At 41.5% G+C, this 21,131-nt stretch overlaps 1 protein-coding gene and 1 pseudogene across 1 annotated transcript in view; both read left to right on the top strand.

The window, feature by feature from the left end:
• DYNC1LI1 (dynein cytoplasmic 1 light intermediate chain 1) overlaps nucleotides 1-3,238 on the top strand; it is a 40,085-nt gene extending 36,847 nt beyond the window's left edge. Inside the window, exon 13 of the mRNA XM_053599586.1 lies at nucleotides 3,083-3,238. Within this exon, the coding sequence (XP_053455561.1) occupies nucleotides 3,083-3,192 (110 nt within the window). The 3' untranslated portion in view covers nucleotides 3,193-3,238. The remainder of the gene's footprint in view (nucleotides 1-3,082) is intronic.
• Nucleotides 3,239-12,834: 9,596 nt separating this feature from the next.
• LOC128591367 (ATP-binding cassette sub-family F member 1-like) lies at nucleotides 12,835-15,568 on the top strand (annotated as a pseudogene).
• Nucleotides 15,569-21,131: the final 5,563 nt, after the last annotated feature.

Below are 21,131 nucleotides of genomic sequence, written 5' to 3'. Positions count from 1 at the left end.
TATCCACCATATTAACAGAGGCAAAAATAAAGATCACATGATCCTCTCAATAGATGCAGAAAAGCATTTGATAAAATCCAGCATCCTTTTCTAATTAGAGCACTGAAGAGTATAGGCATAGGTGGCACATTTCTAAAACTGATTGAAGCTATCTATGACAAACCCACAGCCAATATTTTACTGAATGGAGTAAAACTCAAAGCTTTTCCTCTTAGAACTGGAACCAGACAAGGTTGTCCTCTGTCACCTTTACTATTCAACATAGTGCTGGAAGTTCTAGCCAATACAATTAGGCAAGACAAGGAAATAAAGGGAATCCAAATGGGAGCAGAGGAGGTCAAACTCTCCCTCTTTGCTGACGACATGATCTTATACTTAGAGAACCCCAAAGACTCAACCACAAGACTCCTAGAAGTCATCAAAAAATACAGTAATGTTTCAGGATATAAAATCGATGTCCACAAGTCAGTAGCCTTTGTGTACACCAATAACAGTCAAGATGAGAAGCTAATTAAGGACACAACTCCTTTCACCATAGTTTCAAAGAAAATGAAATACCTAGGAATACACCTAACAAAGGAGGTGAAGGACCTCTATAAAGAAAACTATGAAATCCTCAGAAAGGAAATAGCAGAGGATATTAACAAATGGAAGAACATACCATACTCATGGATGGGAAGAATCAACATTGTTAAAATGTCTATACTTCCCAAAGCAATCTACCTATTCAATGCCATTCCTATCAAAATACCAACATCGTACTTTCAAGATTTGGAAAAAATGATTCTGCGTTTTGTATGGAACCGGGAAAAACCCCGTATAGCTAAGGCAGTTCTTAGTAATAAAAATAAAGCTGGGGGCATCAGCATACCAGATTTTAGTCTGTACTACAAAGCCATAGTGGTCAAGACAGCATGGTACTGGCACAAAAACAGAGACATAGACACTTGGAATAGAATTGAAAACCAAGAAATGAAACTAACATAACCACCTAATCTTTGATAAAGCAAACAAGAACATACCTTGGGGGAAAGACTCCCTATTCAATAAATGGTGTTGGGAGAACTGGATGTCTACATGTAAAAGACTGAAACTGGACCCACACCTTTTCCCACTCACAAAAATTGATTCAAATGGATAAATGACTTAAATTTAAGGCACGAAACAATAAAAATCCTCCAAGAAAGTATAGCAAAAACACTGGAAGATATTGGCCTGGGGAAAGACTTCATGAAGAAGACTGCCATGGCAATTGCAACAACAACAAAAATAAACAAATGGGACTTCATTAAACTGAAAAGCTTCTGTACAGCTAAGGAGACAACCAAAGCAAAGAGACAACCTACACAATGGGAAAGGATATTTGCATATTTTCAATCAGACAAAAGCTTGATAACTAGGATCTATAGAGAACTCAATCCACATGAAGAAAGCCAACAATCCCATATATCAATGGGCAAGAGACATGAATAGAACTTTCTCTAAAGATGACAGACGAATGGCTAACAAACACATGAAAAAAATGTTCATCATCTCTATATATTAGAGAAATGCAAATCAAAACAACCCTGAGATATCATCTAACCCCAGTGAGAAAGGCTCACATCACAAAATCTCAAAACTGCAGATGCTGGTGTGGATGTGGAGAGAAGGGAACACTTTTACACTGCTGGTGGGACTGCAAACTACTACAACCTTTCTGGAAGGAAGTATGGAGAAACCTCAAAGCACTCAAGCTAGACCTCCCATTTGATCCTGCAATCCCATTACTGGGCATCTACCCAGAAGGAAAAAATTCCTTTTATCATAAGGACACTTGTACTAGACTGTTTATTGCAGCTCAATTTACAATCGCCAAAATGTGGAAACAGCCTAAATGCCCACCAACCCAGGAATGGATTAACGAGCTGTGGTTTATGTGTACCATGGAATACTATTCAGCCATTAAAAAAAATGGAGACTTTACATCCTTCGTATTAACCTGGATGGAAGTGGAAGACATTATTCTTAGTAAAGCATCACAAGAGTGGAGAAGCATGAATCCTATGTTCTCAATTTTGATATGAGGACAATTAATGACAATTATGGTTATTGGGGGGGGAAACAGAAAGAGGGAAGGAGGGAGGGGGGTGGGGCCTTGGTGTGTGTCACACTTTATGGGGGCAAGACATGATTGCAAGAGGGACTTTACCTAACAATTGCAATGAGTGTAACCTGGCTTATTGTACCCTCAATGAATCCCCAACAATAAAAAAAAAAAAAAAAAATAGCCAGGCGTTGTGGAGGGTGCCTGTAGTCCCAGCTACTTGGGAGGCTGAGGCAAGAGAATCGCTTAAGCCCTCGAGTTTGAGGTTGCTGTGAGCTGTGATGCCACAGCATTCTATCAAGGGCAACATATGAGACTGTCTCAAGAAAAGAAAAAAACAACTTTATGAGATTAAATGATAGGTGCCAGTTTTACCTCCATTTGGTAGCAGATTCCACAGTGTTTAAAACCAGGGAATTTATTTTATTTTGTTTTGTTTTATTTTGAAAGAGATGGGGTCTTACACAGTCTTGCAGGCTGGACTGCAGTGGTGTAATCACAGCTCCCTGTAACCTGGGCTCAGTAGTCTTCCTGCCTCAGTCTCCTGACCTCCTGAGTACCTGGGACTAGAGGTGTACAGCACCACTACCTTTCTCTTTTGTTTTCTTTTTTTCTTTTTTTTTTTTAAGAGATGAAATCTCACTAGATTGCTTAGGCTGGTCTTGAACTCTTGACCTCAAGCAGTCATTCCACCTCAGCCTCCTGAGTAGCTGGGATAGTGTAGTCATCATGCCCAGCGCACTCTTCCTATTTTGGTGTTTTTCCTTGCAGCTTTTTTTTTTTTAATTAATTAATTTAGAGATGGAATCTTGCTGTGTTGTGCCGGCAGTCTTGAACTTCAAGGCATTCTCCCACGTTCGCCTCTGCAGTAGCTGGGACTACAGACACAGGCCAGCGCACCTGGCACATTGGCAATTTTTTAATGAAGAGACATTAGTGAAAAGGATATTTTCGTTTATATCTAAATCTTGTTTCTTTTCTCTTCCTTTAATGTAGGCCAGAAGCCTGTCCTAGATGTTCATGCAGAACTAGACAGAATTACACGAAAACCAGTTACAGTTTCTCCTACAACACCTACATCTCCTACAGAAGGAGAAGCTTCTTGAAGATACCAAATAAAGCCATTTATTCAGTTTTCTGGGATAATGTAAACTTGCCTCTGCCTTTTCCTTCAAAAGTGGAATCACGGAGCTGGAGTGCTTTTTCGGATGGACTAAATTTATGTCTTGTGTGTGTGTATGGTTGCCCATTTTTATAAAAGGAGCTAACAGAAGAAAAATTATTCTACATTATGTAGCATTGCTATTTGCATTGCCATTTTGCAGAAGGAAGTAATTTTGGATTTTGAAAAATCTCAAAATTTATAGATCTGGAATACAACCAGGTGATCATATTCTAAAAGCTGTTTAAAATATGTAGGAGGGTTTAGGGAAGGGCAGAGAATATGTAATTTGGGCATTTGGCTGTTTTGGAAGTCCAGTCTTATTTTAGTTAAGACTATTAAAATCACTTTTTAAAAAATTATTTGTTTTGTTAAAAAGAAAATGATCAGTTGTCAGATTTTGCACACCACCACACATGTACCACCGCACATATGCTAAGAAGACTATCAGATAGTATTTGATACACTAGTTGTCATTTCAATCACTTATCCTGCAAGTTGTCATCAAAATATGATTTAGAAAGATTGGCCAAGGTGTTTATTTAATAGAGAGGAAAAGAAAGCACACTGTTCAAACGTGTAAAAGAAAACTGCAGAGGTTATTAAAATGTAAAGAAGAGGTAACAGTCTTTGGATTTGTCTATACATATATATATATATATATATGGCTTTGCCTTAATATCCCCCCTTTTTTGTTTGTGACTTTCAACTGTAATCAGTTAATAAAGTATTTATTCTCTGCATTCAGGTTCAAATAACTTGTTGCATTCTCTTATATTTAAAGTTGTATTTGTCAGCTAATAAGACTAGTTAGTATAGTCATCCCTGGGTATCTGTGGGGAATTGGTTCCAGGACCTCCCTTGGGTACCAAAATCCAAGGATGTTCAAGTCCCTGATATAAAATGGTATCATATTTGCATATCCTATGCTCATCCTCCCGTAAATGTCAAATCACTTTTAGATTACTTATAATACTTAGTTCAATGTAAATGCTATATAAATAGTTGTTATACTATATCATTGAAGAGAAAATGACAAGAAAAGTCTGTATATGTTCACCGTGGTTGCAATTTTTTTCCAAATAGTTTCATTCTGCAGTTGGGTGATTCCTCAGATATGAAACCCATGAATTCAGAGGGAGGACTGTAGTTTGAAATGTTTGACTTAATAGAATTCTTAAGCATTCTGATCTTGTTTCTAAAAGATGTATATATGTTAAGATTCACTGTCCTATAAGGTTCCTTAATTTTGGAGTTTGCCTTGATCAGTACATCTTCCCCACAGGCATGTCTTGAATTGTAAAATCTCATGTCAACGTTCATAATAGATAAAAATATAACCATTTATCATCATTTAATGGCAAGAAGCTGTTTTAAAAGGTTGGCAAATGTACTAACACACTGCTAACTCAATATGTAGTAACACTTGTTACTAATTCTTCCTTTTCAGTATTCGGCTTTCAATGTGTCCCAAGAACACATTGGTTTTTTTTATTTTATTTATTTATTTATTTATTTTAGAGACAGAGTTTCACTTTATGGCCCTTGGTAGAGTGCCATGGCATCATACAGCTCACAGCAACCTCCAACTCCTGGGCCCAAGCGATTCTCCTGCCTCAGCCTCCTGAGTAGCAGGGACTACAGGCACCTGCCACAACGCCCGGCTATTTTTTGGTTGCAGTTCAGCCGGGGCCGGGTTTGAACCTGCCACCCTCTGTATATGGGGCTGGTGCCTTACCGACTGAGCCACAGGCGTTGATGTCATCTAAAGAATACATCTACATTTGACCTATTGAGTCATTTCAGATAGTTGAGAAAAAATGGTTACTGCCCCTTAAATTAATGCCCCTTAAAAATATGTTCCAAAATTTTTTTCAACAAAGTATTTGAAAATAATACCTGTATTATCTAGCACAATCCTTTCATTAAAGCTTTAGAATCTATTAGGTTTTACAATAGTATTGACACCTTATAATTTAATGTCAAAAATATGAGACGGTAATAATTTGTTTCCATGTGGGAAAGACACAAAAAAATTAATGTGTAAAAACATTCAGTTTGATATTAGATAAAAAATGCCACTGATAAAATCTTTCAAACAGAAAGGGTTCTGCAATTATGACAGTGCAGATTTTCTGTAAATTAATATTTGATGAAATAAGTGGAACTAATGAAAAAAAGTACAGACTGTATCATGGTATATTTTGATATATCTGCTGCTGTGTTTGCATGCGTAAACCAACTATTCTGTGTGTACGACATCAAACATGTACTAGAAAAATCCTTGGAATTGAGTTGTTACCTGAAATTGTACACTATATGGGATTTAGTTTAAAGCCTAGTATTTACCATGTTTAAACTTTGAACCTATTTTTGTACCAATCTTTTCAAGGAATTTGTTTTAAAAATGTTTTAAGCTAACTTTTTTCCAAAAATCTTCCTTTGAATACATTTTTTCCCAAAATCCTTCAGCAACTTTTTATTGAAGTATACAATACAGAAAAATGTGCAAGTTACATGTGTACAGTGTGATATATCACAGTGACCACATATAGCCAGCACCCCCAGAATCTTCCAAAGAGCCCCTTCCAATGAACCCCACCCACTGTCACAGCCATACTTAGAAATCCATAGATAAGTTGTGCTGATTTTTAAGCTTTATAAGTGAAATCTTAACAGTTTATATTCTTTTTGTGCCAGGCATCTTTCAATATAGCTCTGTGGTTCATTTTTTGCAGGTAGTAATAATTACTCTCACTGTAGCATGAAATTCCATTGTTCAAATATAATATAGCTAATGGGCCAGGTGTGGTGGCTTATGCCTATAATCTGAGTGCTTTGGGAGGCCAAGGCAGGAGGATTATATGAGACCAGAGGTCGAGAACAACCTGGGCAATTAGCAAGTTCCCATCTCTACAAAACCCATTTTTTATTTTTTGAGACAGTTTGTTTCCCTGGGTAGACTGCTGGGGCATCGTGATAGCTCACAACAACCTTGAACTCTTTGGATCATGCGAATCTCTTGCCTCACCCTCCTGAATAGCTGGGACCATAGGCCTGGCTATTTTTTCTTTTGATCACTTGCTCATCAGGCTGGTCTTGAACTTCAAGCTCAATCCATCTACTTGCATCGGCCTCCCAGAGTGCCAGGATTACAGGCAAGAGCCACAGTAACCGGCAAAAATTTTTCTTAAATAATCTTAGGCTGAGTGCTGTGGCTTACTCCTGTAATCCTAGCACTTTGGGAGGCTTACACAGGAGGATCGCTTGAGTTTAGGAGTTTGAGACCAGCCTGAGCAAGAGGAAGAGCCCGTCTCTACTAAAATAGAAAAATTAGCCAAGCACAGTGTGGGCTCCTGTCGTCCCAGCTACTCTGGAGGCTGAGGCAAGAGGATCCTTTGAACACCGGAATTTGAGGTTGCTATGCTGACACCATGGCATTCCAGAGTGAGACAGTCACCAAAAAAACCTGGTCTATGTGCAGTGGTGTTTACAACTTACTGAGCACCACCCATTACAGATTATTCCTTTGGTTCTTCTGCACTTCCACTGCTTCACTTGACTAGCCTTCACAAAAAAAAAAAAAAAATAGTATCCATGAGTGTATATTAGTCTCCTATTGCTGTAACAAATTACCACAAATTTAATGGCTTAGAACAATACAAATTATTGTCTTAACCATTCTGGAAGTCAGAAGTGCAAAATCAGTCTCACTGGGCTAAAGTTCAGGTGTCTGCAAAGCTAGTTTCTTCTGGAGGCTTCAGGGGAGCGTCTGTTGTTTTCCTTTCTAGCTTTTAGAGGCTGCCTGCATTCCTTGGCTCTCGGCCCCTTCTCCAAAGAGACCTGCATAGCATCTTCAACTCTATTCTGCATCCATCACATCACTTCTCCTTTTGAATCTCCTGCTTCCCTCACCCAAGTGACTAAATTGGGCCCTCCTGAATAATCCAGTGCTTTAAATATTTCACTCCACTCTCTTGCTTGCCTGGTTTCTGAAGATAACTCAGATGTAAGTCTTACAATGTCTTTGCTCCTCTTATAGGCATTTCCCCCTTGGGTTTCTTTCAAGATTTCTTTATTTCTTATTTGTTTTAATTGAGATAGGGTCTTGCTCTGTTGCCCAAGTTGGAGTACAGTAGCACAGTCATGGGCCACTGCAACCTTGAATTCCTGGGCTCAAGTGGTGCTCTTCCCTCAGCTTCCAGAGTATCTGGGAGTACAGGCAGGGGCCACCATGCCAAGCTAATTTTTCTGTTTTTTGTAGAGACAGGGTCTCACTATGTCACTCAGGCTGGTCTCCAACTCTTGGCCTCAATTGCTCCTCCTACTTTGGCCCACCCAAAGTACTGGGATTCTAAGCACAAGTCACCATGCCCAGCCTAAGATTTTTTTTTTTTTTTATCTTAAATTCTCTGCAGTTTGGATGTGATATGCCTAGGTGTGGTTTTTTGAGGTTTTGTGGGGGTTTGGGGCATTTATCCTATTTAATGCTTCCTGAGCTTCCTGGATCTGTGATTTGGTATCTAACATTAATTCCAAGGCATTCTTCTGTTAGTAGTTTTAATCTCTAGCATTTCTTTTTTTTTTTTTTTTTTTTTTTTTTTTTGTGGAGACTGAGTCTCACTTTATCGCCCTCAGTGGAGTGCCGTGGCATCACACGGCTCACAGCAACCTCCAACTCCTGGGCTTAAGCGATTCTCTTGCCTCAGCCTCCCGAGTAGCTGGGACTACAGGCGCCCGCCACAACGCCCGGCTATTTTTTGGTTGCAGTTCAGCCAGGGCTGGGTTTGAACCCGCCACCCTCGGTATATGGGGCCAGCGCCTTACCGACTGAGCCACAGGCGCCGCCCTCTAGCATTTCTTTTTCATATGTTTTTAGAATTTCTGTCTCTCTGCTTACATTACCTATCTGCTCTTGCATACTGTCTACTTTTTCCATAAGAGCCCTTAGCATATTAATCATAGTTGTTTTAAATTTGTGCTTAGATAATTCCAACATCCCTGCCATGTCTGAATCTGGTTCTGATGTTTCCTCTGTATCTTCAAACTGTTTTTAGTATCCCTTATACTTTTTTGTTAATAGCAGGCCATGGTAAACGTAACTCCAGTATATAGGCTTGTAGTGATGTGGTAAAGCCTGGGAGGAGAGGGAGCATTCTGTAGTCCTATGATTAGGTTGCAGTTTTAGCCTGTGCTGTGAAAACTTCACAAGTGCTGTTTCTCAGTCCTTAAAGTGGGACAGGGTGTCTAGAGGGGGATAGAGTCAAATATTTCCCTACCATCAGATTAGACTGGTAAAATAGTTCATCTTGAGGGCAAGCCTTGTTAGGAAAACAGAATATTCTGGCATTTTTCTTTTTTTTTATTATTAAATCATAGCTGTGTACATTAATGCGATCATGGAGCACCATACACTGGTTTTATAGACCATTTGATACATTTTCATCACACGGTTAACATGGCCTTCCTGGCATTTTCTTAGTTATTGTGTTAAGACATTTATACTCTACATTAGTAAGTTTCACATGTACCCTTGTAAGATGCACCGCAGGTGTACTCCCACCAATTGCCCTCCCTCCGCCCATCCTCCTCCCTCCCCTCCCTCTCCCTTTTCCCCATAGGTTATAACTGAGTTATAGCTTTCATATGAAAGCCATAAAGTTTCATAGTAGGGCTGAGTACATTGGATACTTTTTCTTTCATTCTTGAGATACTTTACTAAGAAGAATATGTTCTAGCTCCATCCATGTAAACATGAAAGAGGTAAAGTCTCCATCTTTCTTTAAGGCTGCATAATATTCCATGGTGTACATATACCACATTTTATTAATCTGTTCGTGGATCAATGGGCACTTTGGGCTTTTTCCATGACTTAGCAATTATGAATTGGGCTGCAATAAACATTCTGGTACAAATATCTTTGTTATAATGTGATTTTTGGACTTCTGGGTATATACCTAGTAGAGGAATTATAGGATTAAATGGCAGATCTATTTTTAGATCTCTAAGTATTCTCCCAAACATGTTTCCAAAAGGAATGTATTAATTTGCATTCCCACCAGCAGTGTAGAAGTGTTCCCTTTTCTCCACATCCACGCCTACATCTCTGGTCTTGGGATTTTGTGATATGGGCTAATCTTATTGGAGTTAGATGATATCTCAAAATAGTTCTGATTTGCATTTCTCTGATGATTAAGGATGATAAGCATTTTTCATATGTCTGTAGGCCGTGTACCTGTCTTCAGAGAAGTTTCTCTTCAAGTCCCTTGCCCACCCGGAGATGGGATCACGTGTTCTTTTCTTGCTAATACGTTTGAGTTCTCTATGGATTCTAGTTATTAAACCTTTGTCAGAGACATAACCTGCAAATATCTTCTCCCATTCTGAGGGCTGTCTGCTTGCTTTACTTACTATGTTCTTGGTTGTGCAGAAGCTTTTTAGTTTGATCAGGTCCTAGTAGTGTATTTTTGAAGCTGCTTCAATTGCCCAGGGTGTCCTCCTCATAAAATACTCGCCCAGACCGATTTCTTCAAGGGTTTTCCCTGCGCTTTCTTCAAGTATTTTTATAGTTTCATGTCTTAAGTTTAAATCTTTAATCCAGTGAGAGTCTATCTTAGTTAATGGTGAAAGGTGTGGGTCCAGTTTCAGTCTTCTACGGGTCGCCAGCCAGTTCACCCAGCACCATTTGTTAAATAGGGAATCTTTTCCTCACTGAATGTTTTTAATTGGCTTGTCAAAGATCAAATAACAGTAAGTAGCTGGGTTCATCTCTTGGTTCTCTATTCTGTTCCAGACATCTACTTCTCTGTTTTTGTGCCAGTACCATGCTGTTTTGATCACTATTGATTTATAGCATAGTCTCAGGTCTGGTAGCGTGATTCCTCCTGCTTTGTTTTTATTTCTGAGTCTGGCATTTTTCAAAATGGATCCTTCCCTCCCTCCTGCCAGAAGCTTGAGGAGATTTTTCTCTAATCTCTGTGAGAACCTGGCAGAATGGCTGGATGTAGTGGCTCACACCTGTAATCTCAGCACTCTGGCAAGCTGAGATGGGTAGATTGCTTGAGGTCAGGAGTTCGAGATGAGCCAGGGAAAGAGCGAGACCCAGTCTCTACTACAAATAGAAAAACTAAGTGGGCATCGTGGTGGGTGCCTGTAGTCCGAGCTACTCAGGAGGCTGAGGCAAGAGGATTGTTTGAGCCCAGAAGTTTGAGGTTGCTGTGATCTACGACAGTACAGCAGTCTAGCTTGGGCAACAAAATAAGATTCCGTCTCAAATAAATAAATAAATAAATTCAAATAAAAGCAAAGAGAAAAAGGAAAAATAGAAAGAAAAAGAGAACTTGACAGAGTTTCTGGAGGTAAAAACCAAAAGTGAGAGGCCTTTTATGACTGGGTTTTTGTGGAATTCTCATCTCCAAGGCTTGTTCCCCATTGATCTCCAATTCATCAATTACAGTTCTGAGATTCCTACCCCAGTACCTATTTCCATGGAGGTCTCTGCCCATATATTTCTACTCTGGTAAATTGTGATTCTCTGTGTCTGTCTGTCTCCAATTTTGAGGCAGTAGTTTGCTCTGTGACCTCACTTCTCTGACAGGTCTCAGAAGAATTATTAATTTTTCATTTCTTTTTTTTTTTGTTGTTGTTGTTGTTGCAGTTTGGCCAGGGCTGGATTTGAACCCGCCGCCCTCAGCATATGGGGCTGGCGCCCTACTCACTGAGCCACAGGCGCCGCCCAATTTTTCATTTCTTGATAGGACAAGTAATGGCTTCTAAAGTCCTTACATGCTGGACTAGAAACAAGAAGTCTTATTTCCGCCCTCTCCAGATCCTTAAGCCTGCAAAGTCCCTCTGCCAAGTCAAACATTATTTGCAGGCTCCAGCAGTTAGAATGTGGACACCTTTTGGAGTTCTGTTACTCAACCTACCATAGGATGTTTGAGTGGTTTGCAGTTTTTCAATTGCTGTTATAAATAGTACTATTGTGAACCCTCTTGAATGTGTCTTGTGGAACACGTTTGCATTTCTGTTGGGTGTATTTGTAAAAGTGGATTGTTGGGTCCGTAGGCTGTGTATCTATTCAACGTTAGCAGGTAAAGCCAAATACAGTAGAACTCTGTAACACCCAAGGGACTGTAACAAACTGGTCAACATACAGAAGTGGTCATCATAAGGAACTAAGCTTACTGTACCAATACATACACATAGTGCATGTCTGGTCTACGAAAATTAGGTCAACTTAAACAAGTCAGTGTAGGAAGGTGGTCAACTGTGATGGTTCTACTGTAGGTTTTCCAAAGTGGTTACTTCATTCCTAGAAGTATTTGCAGACATGTGTCTGCAAAGAGCCTCATGTCCCAAATATATAGACAATATTTATAATTCAGTAATACGACAAATAGGCCAGGTTCAGTGGCTCACGTCTGTAATCCTAGCACTCTCCCAAAGCCTAGTAGGAATTGCCGTAGATGCTCCATATTGGGAGCACCTTGTTAACCTTCACGTAAAATAAAGTAGTAATCCATCCCCACCTTGCAAGATATCTGAACATCTTAGCCGCCACTCCTCCCTTTATGGGGCTTTGCAAAGCTGTCCTAATCTTAATGTGAAAGATCGACAACAGTTAAAATGCTGTAGAAGACGATGGAAAGAGCCAGAAGAGCTGGGCTACTCCATTTATTCAACACACAACTGTGGAAGATTTGTGTTGTCTGTAGGCCCACTTTCATCATCTGCACAGTGGGGAAGACAACCTCCCCATGAGTGCAGAGCAAATGAGCTTAAATTTAAGGTGGAGGATGTGAACGTGCTTCCTAAGCTATAGTATTATGCAAATATAAATGTTTACAGCTACTACAGAAGGAATTTCAATTTACATAATTTTTTAAAATACTGGTCCCATGAGGAAATTACTCAAGCATGCATGTGTAGCTATTTAATCTAAATGTTTTGTGTAATTAGATCATTTCTGAAAAACCTATTGCCCTGTGTTCTTGTTTCTAGGGGAAAAAAGGTTTTGTATGTAACAGTATTATATCAACTGCTAGTTATTTGTACAAATAAAATTGGATTCATATCAGACATCAATCACAAGAATAAAGTCCAAATGCATCAGACCTAACTGTAAAATACGAAACCATGCAAGTTCTTTTTCTGTTGTCTTTTTGAGATAGCGTCACTCTGTTGCGGGGGCTAGAGTGCCATGGTAGCATGATAGTAGCATGATAGCCCATTGCAACCTCAGACTCTTGGTCTCAAGCAAGCCGCCCGCCTCAGCCTTCTAAAGTAGTCAGGGCTACAGGTGTGTGCCGCCACTAGTTTTTCTATTTTTTGTAGAGACAGAGTCTCACTATTTACCTAGGCTAGTCTCAAACTTCTGACCTCAAGTGATCCTCCCATCTCGGCCTCCCAGAGTATTTGGATTACAGGCATGAGTCACGGTGCCTGGCCTCATTCAAGTTCTAAAAGAAAACATGAGCGAATTCTGTTGTACCTGAGTGGGAAAAGACTTTCTTACTTTAATTCAATACACATACAATGAGAGAAAAATTTTAATTTCAACCACATAAAAAGAATTTCAGGAAACATGATGGTAAAAAGCATGAAAAGCAAATGTAATACAACACAGATAAAGGGCAAATTTTCCTAATATATGAAGAAGTCTTAAAAAACAGGGACAGAGGACCGGGTGTTTCACGTATCAATATGTCCTAAAAGTTACTTTCTATCAGTTTGTAGAAATTAACTTCATTAAAAGAAAAATTGGACAGTATCCGTAACTGCCACAGCGACGCTGAAGGGTCCCAAGCAGCAGCCGCCGGAGCCCAGGTGGATGGGGATGGAGAGAGCACGAGCCCAGGAGACAAAGTGGAGAAGAAAGGAAAGAAGGACAAGAAGACCAAAAAGATGTTCTTTGAAGAGCTGGCAGTAGAAGATTAACAGGCCGAGGAAGAAGAGAAAGTGCTCAAGGAGAAGGGACAGCAGCAGCAGCAGCAGCAAAAAAAGAAGCGAGATGCCCGAAGAGGCCGGCGGAAGAAGGACGTGGATGATGCTGGAGAGGAGAAAGAGCTCCTGGAGTGTCTTAGGAAACCGTCAGAGGCAGCTAGTGATGAGGAGGATGAGGTACCTGCCCCAATACCCCGAGGGGGTGGTGATGTTTTTGCAGCCCTGATCCAGGATCAGAGTGAGGAAGAAGAGGAAGAAGAAAAACATCCTCCTAAGCCGCCAAGCCAGAGAAGAATGGGATCAATAAGGCTGCATCTGAGGAACAGCAGCCTGGGCTCAAAGGCAAAAAGGGAAAGGAAGAGAAGTCAAAAGAGAAGGCTAAGCCTCAAAATAAATTTGCTGCTCTGGACAATGAAGAGGATGAAGAAGAAGAAATGAAAAAAGAAAAGGAGCCTCCCAAACAAGGGAAGGAGAAAGCCAAGAAGGCAGAGCAGGGTTCAGAAGAAGAAAGAGAAGGGGAAGAAGAGGAGGAGGAGGAAGGAGATCTAAGGCAGATGATCCCCATGCTCACCTTAGCAGAAAGGAGAAGAAAAAGCTGAAGAAACAGAGTGTGAATGCCAGGTGGCCAGTGCTGCTGAAAATGACTTCTCCGTGTCCCAGGCAGAGGTTTCCTCTCGCCAAGCCATGTTAGAAAATGCATCTGACATCAAGCTGAAAAAGTTCAGCATCTCGGCCCATGGCAAGGAGCTGGTTGTCAATGCAGACCTGTATATTGTTGCTGGCTGCCGTTATGGGCTAGTAGGACCTAATGGCAAGGGCAAGACCACACTCCCCAAGCACATCGCCAGCCGAGCCCTGAGCATCCCTCCCAACATTGATGTGTTGCTGTGTGAGCAGGAGGTGGTAGCAGATGAGATGCCAGCGGTATGGGCTATTCTTCAAGCTGATACAAGTGATTGAAGCTGCTGGAAGAGGAGCTATGGCTACAGGGACAGCTGGAACGGGGGGATGACAAAGCTGCCAAGAGGTTAGAGAAAGTATATGAGGAATTGCAGGCTACTGGCGCAGCAGCTGCAGAGGCCAAAGCACGACAGATCCTGGCTGGCCTGGGCTTCGACCCTGAGATGCAGAATCGGCCTACACAGAAGTTCTCAGGGGGCTGGCACATGCGTGTCTCCCTGGCCAGGGTACTGTTCATAGAGCCCACCCTGCTGATGTTGGATGAGCCCCCTAACCATTTGGACCTCAATGCTGTCATCTGGCTCAATAACTACCTCCAGGGCTGGCGGAAGACCTTGCTTATCGTCTCCCACGACCAGGGCTTCCTGGTCTGTACTGATATTGTCCATCTCAATGCCCAGCGGTTTCATTACTACAGGGGCAATTCTATGACCTTCAGGAAGATGTGCCAGCAGAAGCAGAAAGAACTGCTGAAGCAGTATGAGAAGGAGGAGAAAAAGCTGAGGGAGCTGAAGGCAGGGGGCAAGTCCACCAAGCAGGTGGAGAAGCAAAGGAAGGAAGCTCTGACTCGAAAGCAGCAAAAGTGCCGGGGGAAAAACTAGGATGGGGAATCCCAGGAGGCGCCTGAGCTCCGGAAGCGCCCCAAGGAGTACACTGTGCACTTTACTTTCCCCGATCCCCCACCACTCAGCCCTCCTGTGCTGGGTCTGCATGGTGTGACATTTGGCTATAAGGGGCAGAAATCGCTCTTTAAGAACCTGGACTTTGGCATCAACCTGGACTCAAGGATTTGCATTGTGGGCCCGAATAGCATGAGAAAGAGCACTCTCCTCCTGTTGCTGACTGGCAAGCTGACACCGACTCATGGAGAAATGAGAAAGAACCATCGGCTGAAAATTGGCTTCTTCAACCAGCAATATGCAGAGCAGCTACATATGGAGGAGAAGCCCACTGAGTACCTGCAGCAGGTCTTCAACCTACCCTACCAGGATGCCGGAAAGTGCCTGGGCTGCTCTGGCCTTGAAAGTCATGCCCACACCATCCAGATCTGCAAGCTCTCTGGTGCTCAGAAAGCCCAAGTTGTGTTTGCAGAGCTAGCCTGTCGGGAACCTGATGTCCTTATTTTGGATGAGCCAACCAATAACCTGGACATAGAGTCTATTGATGCTCTGGGGAAAGCCATCAACAAATACAAGGGTGCTGTGATTGTTGTCAGCCATGATGCCCGACTCATGACAGAAACCAACTGCCAGCTGTAGGTGGTGGAAGAGCAGAGTGTTAGCCAAATCGATGCTGAGTTTGACGACTACAAGCGGGAGGTTTTGGAGGCTCTGGGTGAAGTCATGGTCAACCGACCCCCGGGAGTGAGCTTTCCTTCCTGGAAGTTTCCCAAGAAACAAGCTTACACGGCCTAGAATTCCTCTGTTGTCTCCCTCTCTCCTTGGAAGACTGCCTCTGGTCTGCAGCTGACCACTGGAGAACACGAAGATGGAATGTTGACTTGATGTGACCAGGATGCCACTTTGATTGCATTTCTCTGAAAGACTTATCTGTTCCACTTTTCTTGAGATAAGTGAGCTGACCTTATCCTTGGCATCGCTCTATACAGACACAGGTGACCACCTTCATTGTTGTGTGACTTCATCCAGCAGAGCTTACGTGGTCTGTTGTCTCAAGTCTGATCACTCAGAAGCCTGCCTCTGGTTTACCTTAAAGCTTCAAGTCTGGACCCCTCGTCTTTGAGTGGTGGTGTTCTTTTCTGGTGGATTTAATGCTGGCTTACTGATACAAACAGCTGTTGAAGCTCAGAGCTAGAGACAAGTGTCCGAAGCCTGTGCCATCACTTATCCCAGGATTTAGTGCCTGTCATCTCTTGTCTGTTTGGAGCCTGGGGGGCAGGAAAGGAATGCTGCTGAACTTGGATCTCCCTTTACAAAGGGAAAAAATAAAGGAGTCGCTGCCAAAAAAAAAAGAAAGAAAAGAAAAATTGAAGTACCCTATAATATGCCTATACCACAGTTTATTTAGCCAAATTTCCTGAGTGTCACTTCTATAAGTAAGCCGTTTTTTATGTTTTTACGTCCGGAACCTTTATTGATGCTTCACATTTTGAACAAATAAAATCAGTAATGAGCAAAGAACTCTTAAGATGGATTCTATGACATGTAATGGCACTTAGTATGAGGCAAGGATTGTGTTAAGGGTTGCTTAATGACATTAATTAATCCTTAATGACCAGGGACTCCTTATAATCCAAGTCCCAAACTGGACCCCACCATCTCCCTTCGCCAGGCACTCAGAGGCTTCCACTTTCCTTTATCACAACACTCACTCAAACGATTGAACAGTCCTGGACTGAGATACAGAAATGATGAATGCAGTCCTTTGCCCCCCAGTACCAGTTAGGAATCAACTGTTTATACTGGTGAATGTGCCTTAGGACCAAAGAAGTTATTATCATTCCTTTGCCTTTGCGGCCCTCTGCTGGTACAAAGAAAACATAGAGGTTGACGTTATTTGTTTATCCTGTAGACTAGTTTTGTTGGAAGAGGAGCTTGGATAAGCCATCGTCACTAGAATATCTCTGATCCAAACTTTGCTTATCTGGCCCCTTGCCTACTCTGCAGATTGGGAACAGGGACGGAAGACTTCCACTTCTTGACGCTGCTTTCCATGTTCTCCTGCTTTCTATCTACTTTCTTACTCTTCCCGGATCCCACTCTCTCCAAAAGCTCTGGGCTAACTCCTCTTCTTTCTGTAGGTTCATCCCTTTAACATTTTAAGCTCTAATTATTCAGGGCTGCAATTATTTCCCAATGCTTTATTTCCTTTCAATGCTCTAGATCCATGTTTAAAACGCTATTTACCACAAACCCCACTCGATGCCCTCTGGTATCTCAAGCTCACTATGCCTTAAATCTGAATTCTTCATCTTCTCTTGTTGAAACAAATGACCCGAAACCAGGAAATAAGGCAAGAGGATTACTGACTGCCCTTTCAATGTCCTGTGAGAACAGTGGTTCTTAAAGTGTGGTCCCTGTACCAGCAGCATCAGCATGACCTGGTAACTCATCCAAAGAGCAATTCTCAGGCTCCACCCAAGGTCTACTGTCAGAAACTCTGGGGGTGGGACCCAATCTGTGATTTAACAAACCTTCCAGGTGATTCTGACGATCACTTAATTCTGAGAACTGCTGAACTAGAGCAGGAGTCAGCAAACTATGGCTTGTGAGCCAAATTGAGCCCAGTGCCTGTTTTTATAATATAAAGTTTTACTGAGCCACAGCCACACCCATTTGTTTATGTATCATCTCTGGCTGCTTTCATTTCACAGCAACAGAACTGAGTTGAGCAGTTGCAGCAGAAACCATAGGGCCCTCATAGCCTAAAATAGTTACTATCTGGACCTTTAAAGGTTCCCTCCTGTGGACTACAGCACTGTCTACAAAACCCTCCTAAGGGTCATCTGGTGATGGGAAAGTTAATTTTATGTAAGTTACTATTTATCATGAGTTACTAGTTATCAGAGTCTGTAATTAAGGTGTTGATTACAGAAAACTGATAAACTGCAAATAATCTTTGTCTAATAGAAGTGAGAATGATTTCTCCCTGGTAGAGTTAATTACAAAGCTAACAATTTTATTATTAGCAATCCTCCAACCCGGAACCACAGATTCATATCAGGTCTCACAACAGGAGGTGAGTGGTGGACAAGCAAGCAAGGCGCCAGCTGTATGTACAGCCAGCTGTCCCCCCACCATAGGCATCACTGTCCGAGCTCCGCCTCCTATCAGATCAGGAGTGGCATTAGACTCTCACAGGAGCTCAAACCCTGCCACAAACTGTGCACGCTCCTTATGAGAATCTAACACAGTGTTTTTCAACCTTTTTTATCTCATGGCATACTTGAGCCTATGTATAGTTAAACTTCTGTGGCACACTTAAATTATGTTGATTAAAACAAGAGAAAAAAAGGATATACTTACCTTGAACTTCTTTTGAAAATAATTTAATTAATGATTTTTTTAAATTTTCAAGGCACACCTAAAATCCTCTCACAGTACACCAGCCCTGGCACACTGGTTGAAAATCACTGATCTAATGCCTGATGATCTGAAGTAAATGTAATGCACTTGATCAGCCTAAAACCATTTCCCTCCACCGCTTCTCCTCAGTCCATGGAAAAATGGTCTTCCAGGAAACCAGTCTCTGATGCCAAAGGATTGGGAAGTGCTGTTGGATCTCACCTAGCAATCTTATCCTAGCATTTTTTTTTTTTGTATTAAATATATTCCCCACACACACACCACGGTCTCTCATATCCTTGTCAACACCACTTTTACATTTTTCCAGTTACTTTACTAATATGTTAGATAAATCTTTCAAGCATGCTCACTGTGTACTTGTATGAAAGTCATCTTTTTAATTTTTTTTTTTTTTTGAGACAGAACCTCATTTTGTCACTCTGCTTTGAGTCCTGTAGCATCATAGCTCACAGCAACCTCAAACTCTTGGGCTCAAGAGATCCTCTTGCCTCAGTCTCCCCAGTAGCTGGGACTACAGGCATCGGCCATAGCGCCCAGCTATTTTTAGAGATGGGGTCTTGCTCTGGCTCAGGCTGGTCTCCAACTCCTGAGCTCAGGCAATCCACACCCCTCAGTCTCCTAGAGTGCTAGGATTACAGGGGTGAGCCACCTCGCCTGGCTATCTTTCTAACTTTTGAGATTTATGCTTTGACATCAGCAAGAGTTAATTCCTCTTATAGTCCCTGTCTTTGTCATTATACTCCTTAAATCTCAATTACATGATTTGAAATCTGATGCCTGTTTCCATTTTCTCTTCTCTACAAATCAGTCTCTAAATCTGTTTTTACCTCCCAGGTTCTGCTGCAGCCATCCCTATGACTACTGTCGGAGCTGAAGCCCCTATTCCCTCACTCCTGAACCTTTTTTATTTGCAGTTTTTGGCCAGGGCTGGGTTTGAACCCGCCACCTCCGACACATGGGGCTGGTGCCCTACTCCGTTGAGCCACAGGCACTGCCCACTCACTCCTGAACTTTTACAACAGCCTAGATTTTTGTAGATCTGCTCAAAGTCTGCCTAACAGTCTGCTCAAAGCTGCCGGAAAAACATTGCTAAGGAAAAACTCAGGTCGTTTCACTCCTCTGCCCCAAAACTTCTGGTGGTTCCTTATTGCCCAGCGATAATGGAAAGGTCCGTTTCCTTAGCCTGATTTCTAAGGCTCTTCAAGATTTGCCTTGAAGCTTATCTTCCTTGACTACTTTTAGTCTGTCCATCCCTCCCTCCATTCACTGTGCCCAGCCAGACTTTCTCTGCTTTCCTTCATATTACCCTTCAGCCTGAACACCCTCCACCCTGTTTCTGCGTGTCCAAACCCAAGTATTGTTTAACTCCAGCTTGAAGTTCCACCATTCTGATCCTTTAGTCAAAGGTCATTTCTCTGCTCTGAATTCCCAACACATTTAATTTGTATTTCTTTTATAGCACATAAGACCTTCTATTTTGTGATATAGTCCTTTCAGTTGACATTTCTATGGCCTCGTTTTAGGACAGAATCTATGATTCAACATTATATCCACATTTTTGCCTAACCGGGCTAATACAGATAAGTGAGCCAGAGAAAAGTTTTGAGTAGGAGCTACTGAAAAATTAAGCTCTCCCTTGAAAAAGTAGTACCACATTATTTTTTAAATGTCTAAAATTCCATCAAATCATGTTTTCCCAAACATCTATCTCTTCTTTTGAATGTTTTCTTTCTTTCACTTAAAAAATATTAAACATTACAGGAAAAAACTGAATACTCTTCAAAACCTAAGTTAAGAGGTGGCACCTGTGGCTCAAAGGAGTAGGTCACTGGCCAAATATGCCAGAGGTGATGGGTTCAAACCCAGCCCTAGCCAGAAACTGCAAAAAAACAAACAAACAAACAAACTAACTAACAAACAAAAAAACCTAAGTTAAATGCATCTTCCTTGCTTTCTTTTCTTTTTTTTTTTTTGGCATGAATAAGATTTCTCATTTCAATGTGGTGAGTCCCACTATTTGACTATTCCATGTTGTTTATTCATTAATGAAGATGACAGTTTTCTGCATGGGTGTGCCCATCAAAAGAGCTTCCTGTACAAATATTTGCTCTTAAAGCACTAAAATCTTTATCTGATCTTTTAATTTATGGAGAAACATAAGGGATGCACATTTTTTTAAATGGGAATATTAGTCTCTAAATCCTGGGCACTCCCCAAATCGATCTGGGCAAAGGAAGTATTGTATGTCCACTGTCTACTACATAATTAATTGGCTTTCACTTTTATCACACTGTAAGACGGTGTTCCTCCATGTGCATGGATTTCTTACCAGACTCAAATGAAGTGCTTATTACAAAAGTATATTCCCAAACCCCACTGAAAATAGAATCTTTGATCTCCAAGAATCTTTATTTTATTTTATTCTATTCTATTTTATTTTATTTTTTATTTTTTGAGACAGAGGCTCACTTTGTTGCCCTCCATAGAATGCCATGGCGTCATAGTTCCCAGCAATCTCAAACTCTTAGGCTCAAGTGATTCTCTTGTCCCAGCCTCCTGAGTAGCTGGGACTACAGGAATCTGCCACAAGGCATGGCTCTTTTTTTTAGGGACAGGGTCTCGCTCTCACTCAGGCTGGTCTCAAACTTGTGAGCTCTGGCAATCCACCAGCCTTGGCTTCTCAGAGTGTTAGGATTACAAGCATGAGCCACCGCGCCTGGCCCCAAGAATCTTTATTTTAATTAACTTCCTAGGTGATTCTTATGTACCCTGTGAGTCACAAGCTAAATTCATATCTTCTTCAAAATGCAAAGAAAAGCAGAGACCCTTAGAGAATTATCCAAGTGCACCCCAAGCAATCCAAGAGGGTGAAGACTTTGTTCATCTTTTCTCCTGTATCAAAGTCCCCTCGTTTCTTTGTAACATTCCTCCG

This window comes from Nycticebus coucang, chromosome 8, assembly GCF_027406575.1.
Source record: "Nycticebus coucang isolate mNycCou1 chromosome 8, mNycCou1.pri, whole genome shotgun sequence".
NCBI lineage: Eukaryota > Metazoa > Chordata > Mammalia > Primates > Lorisidae > Nycticebus > Nycticebus coucang.
The sequence above is the reverse complement of the archived record's forward strand: the minus strand, read 5'-3'. Positions and strand labels throughout refer to the sequence as shown.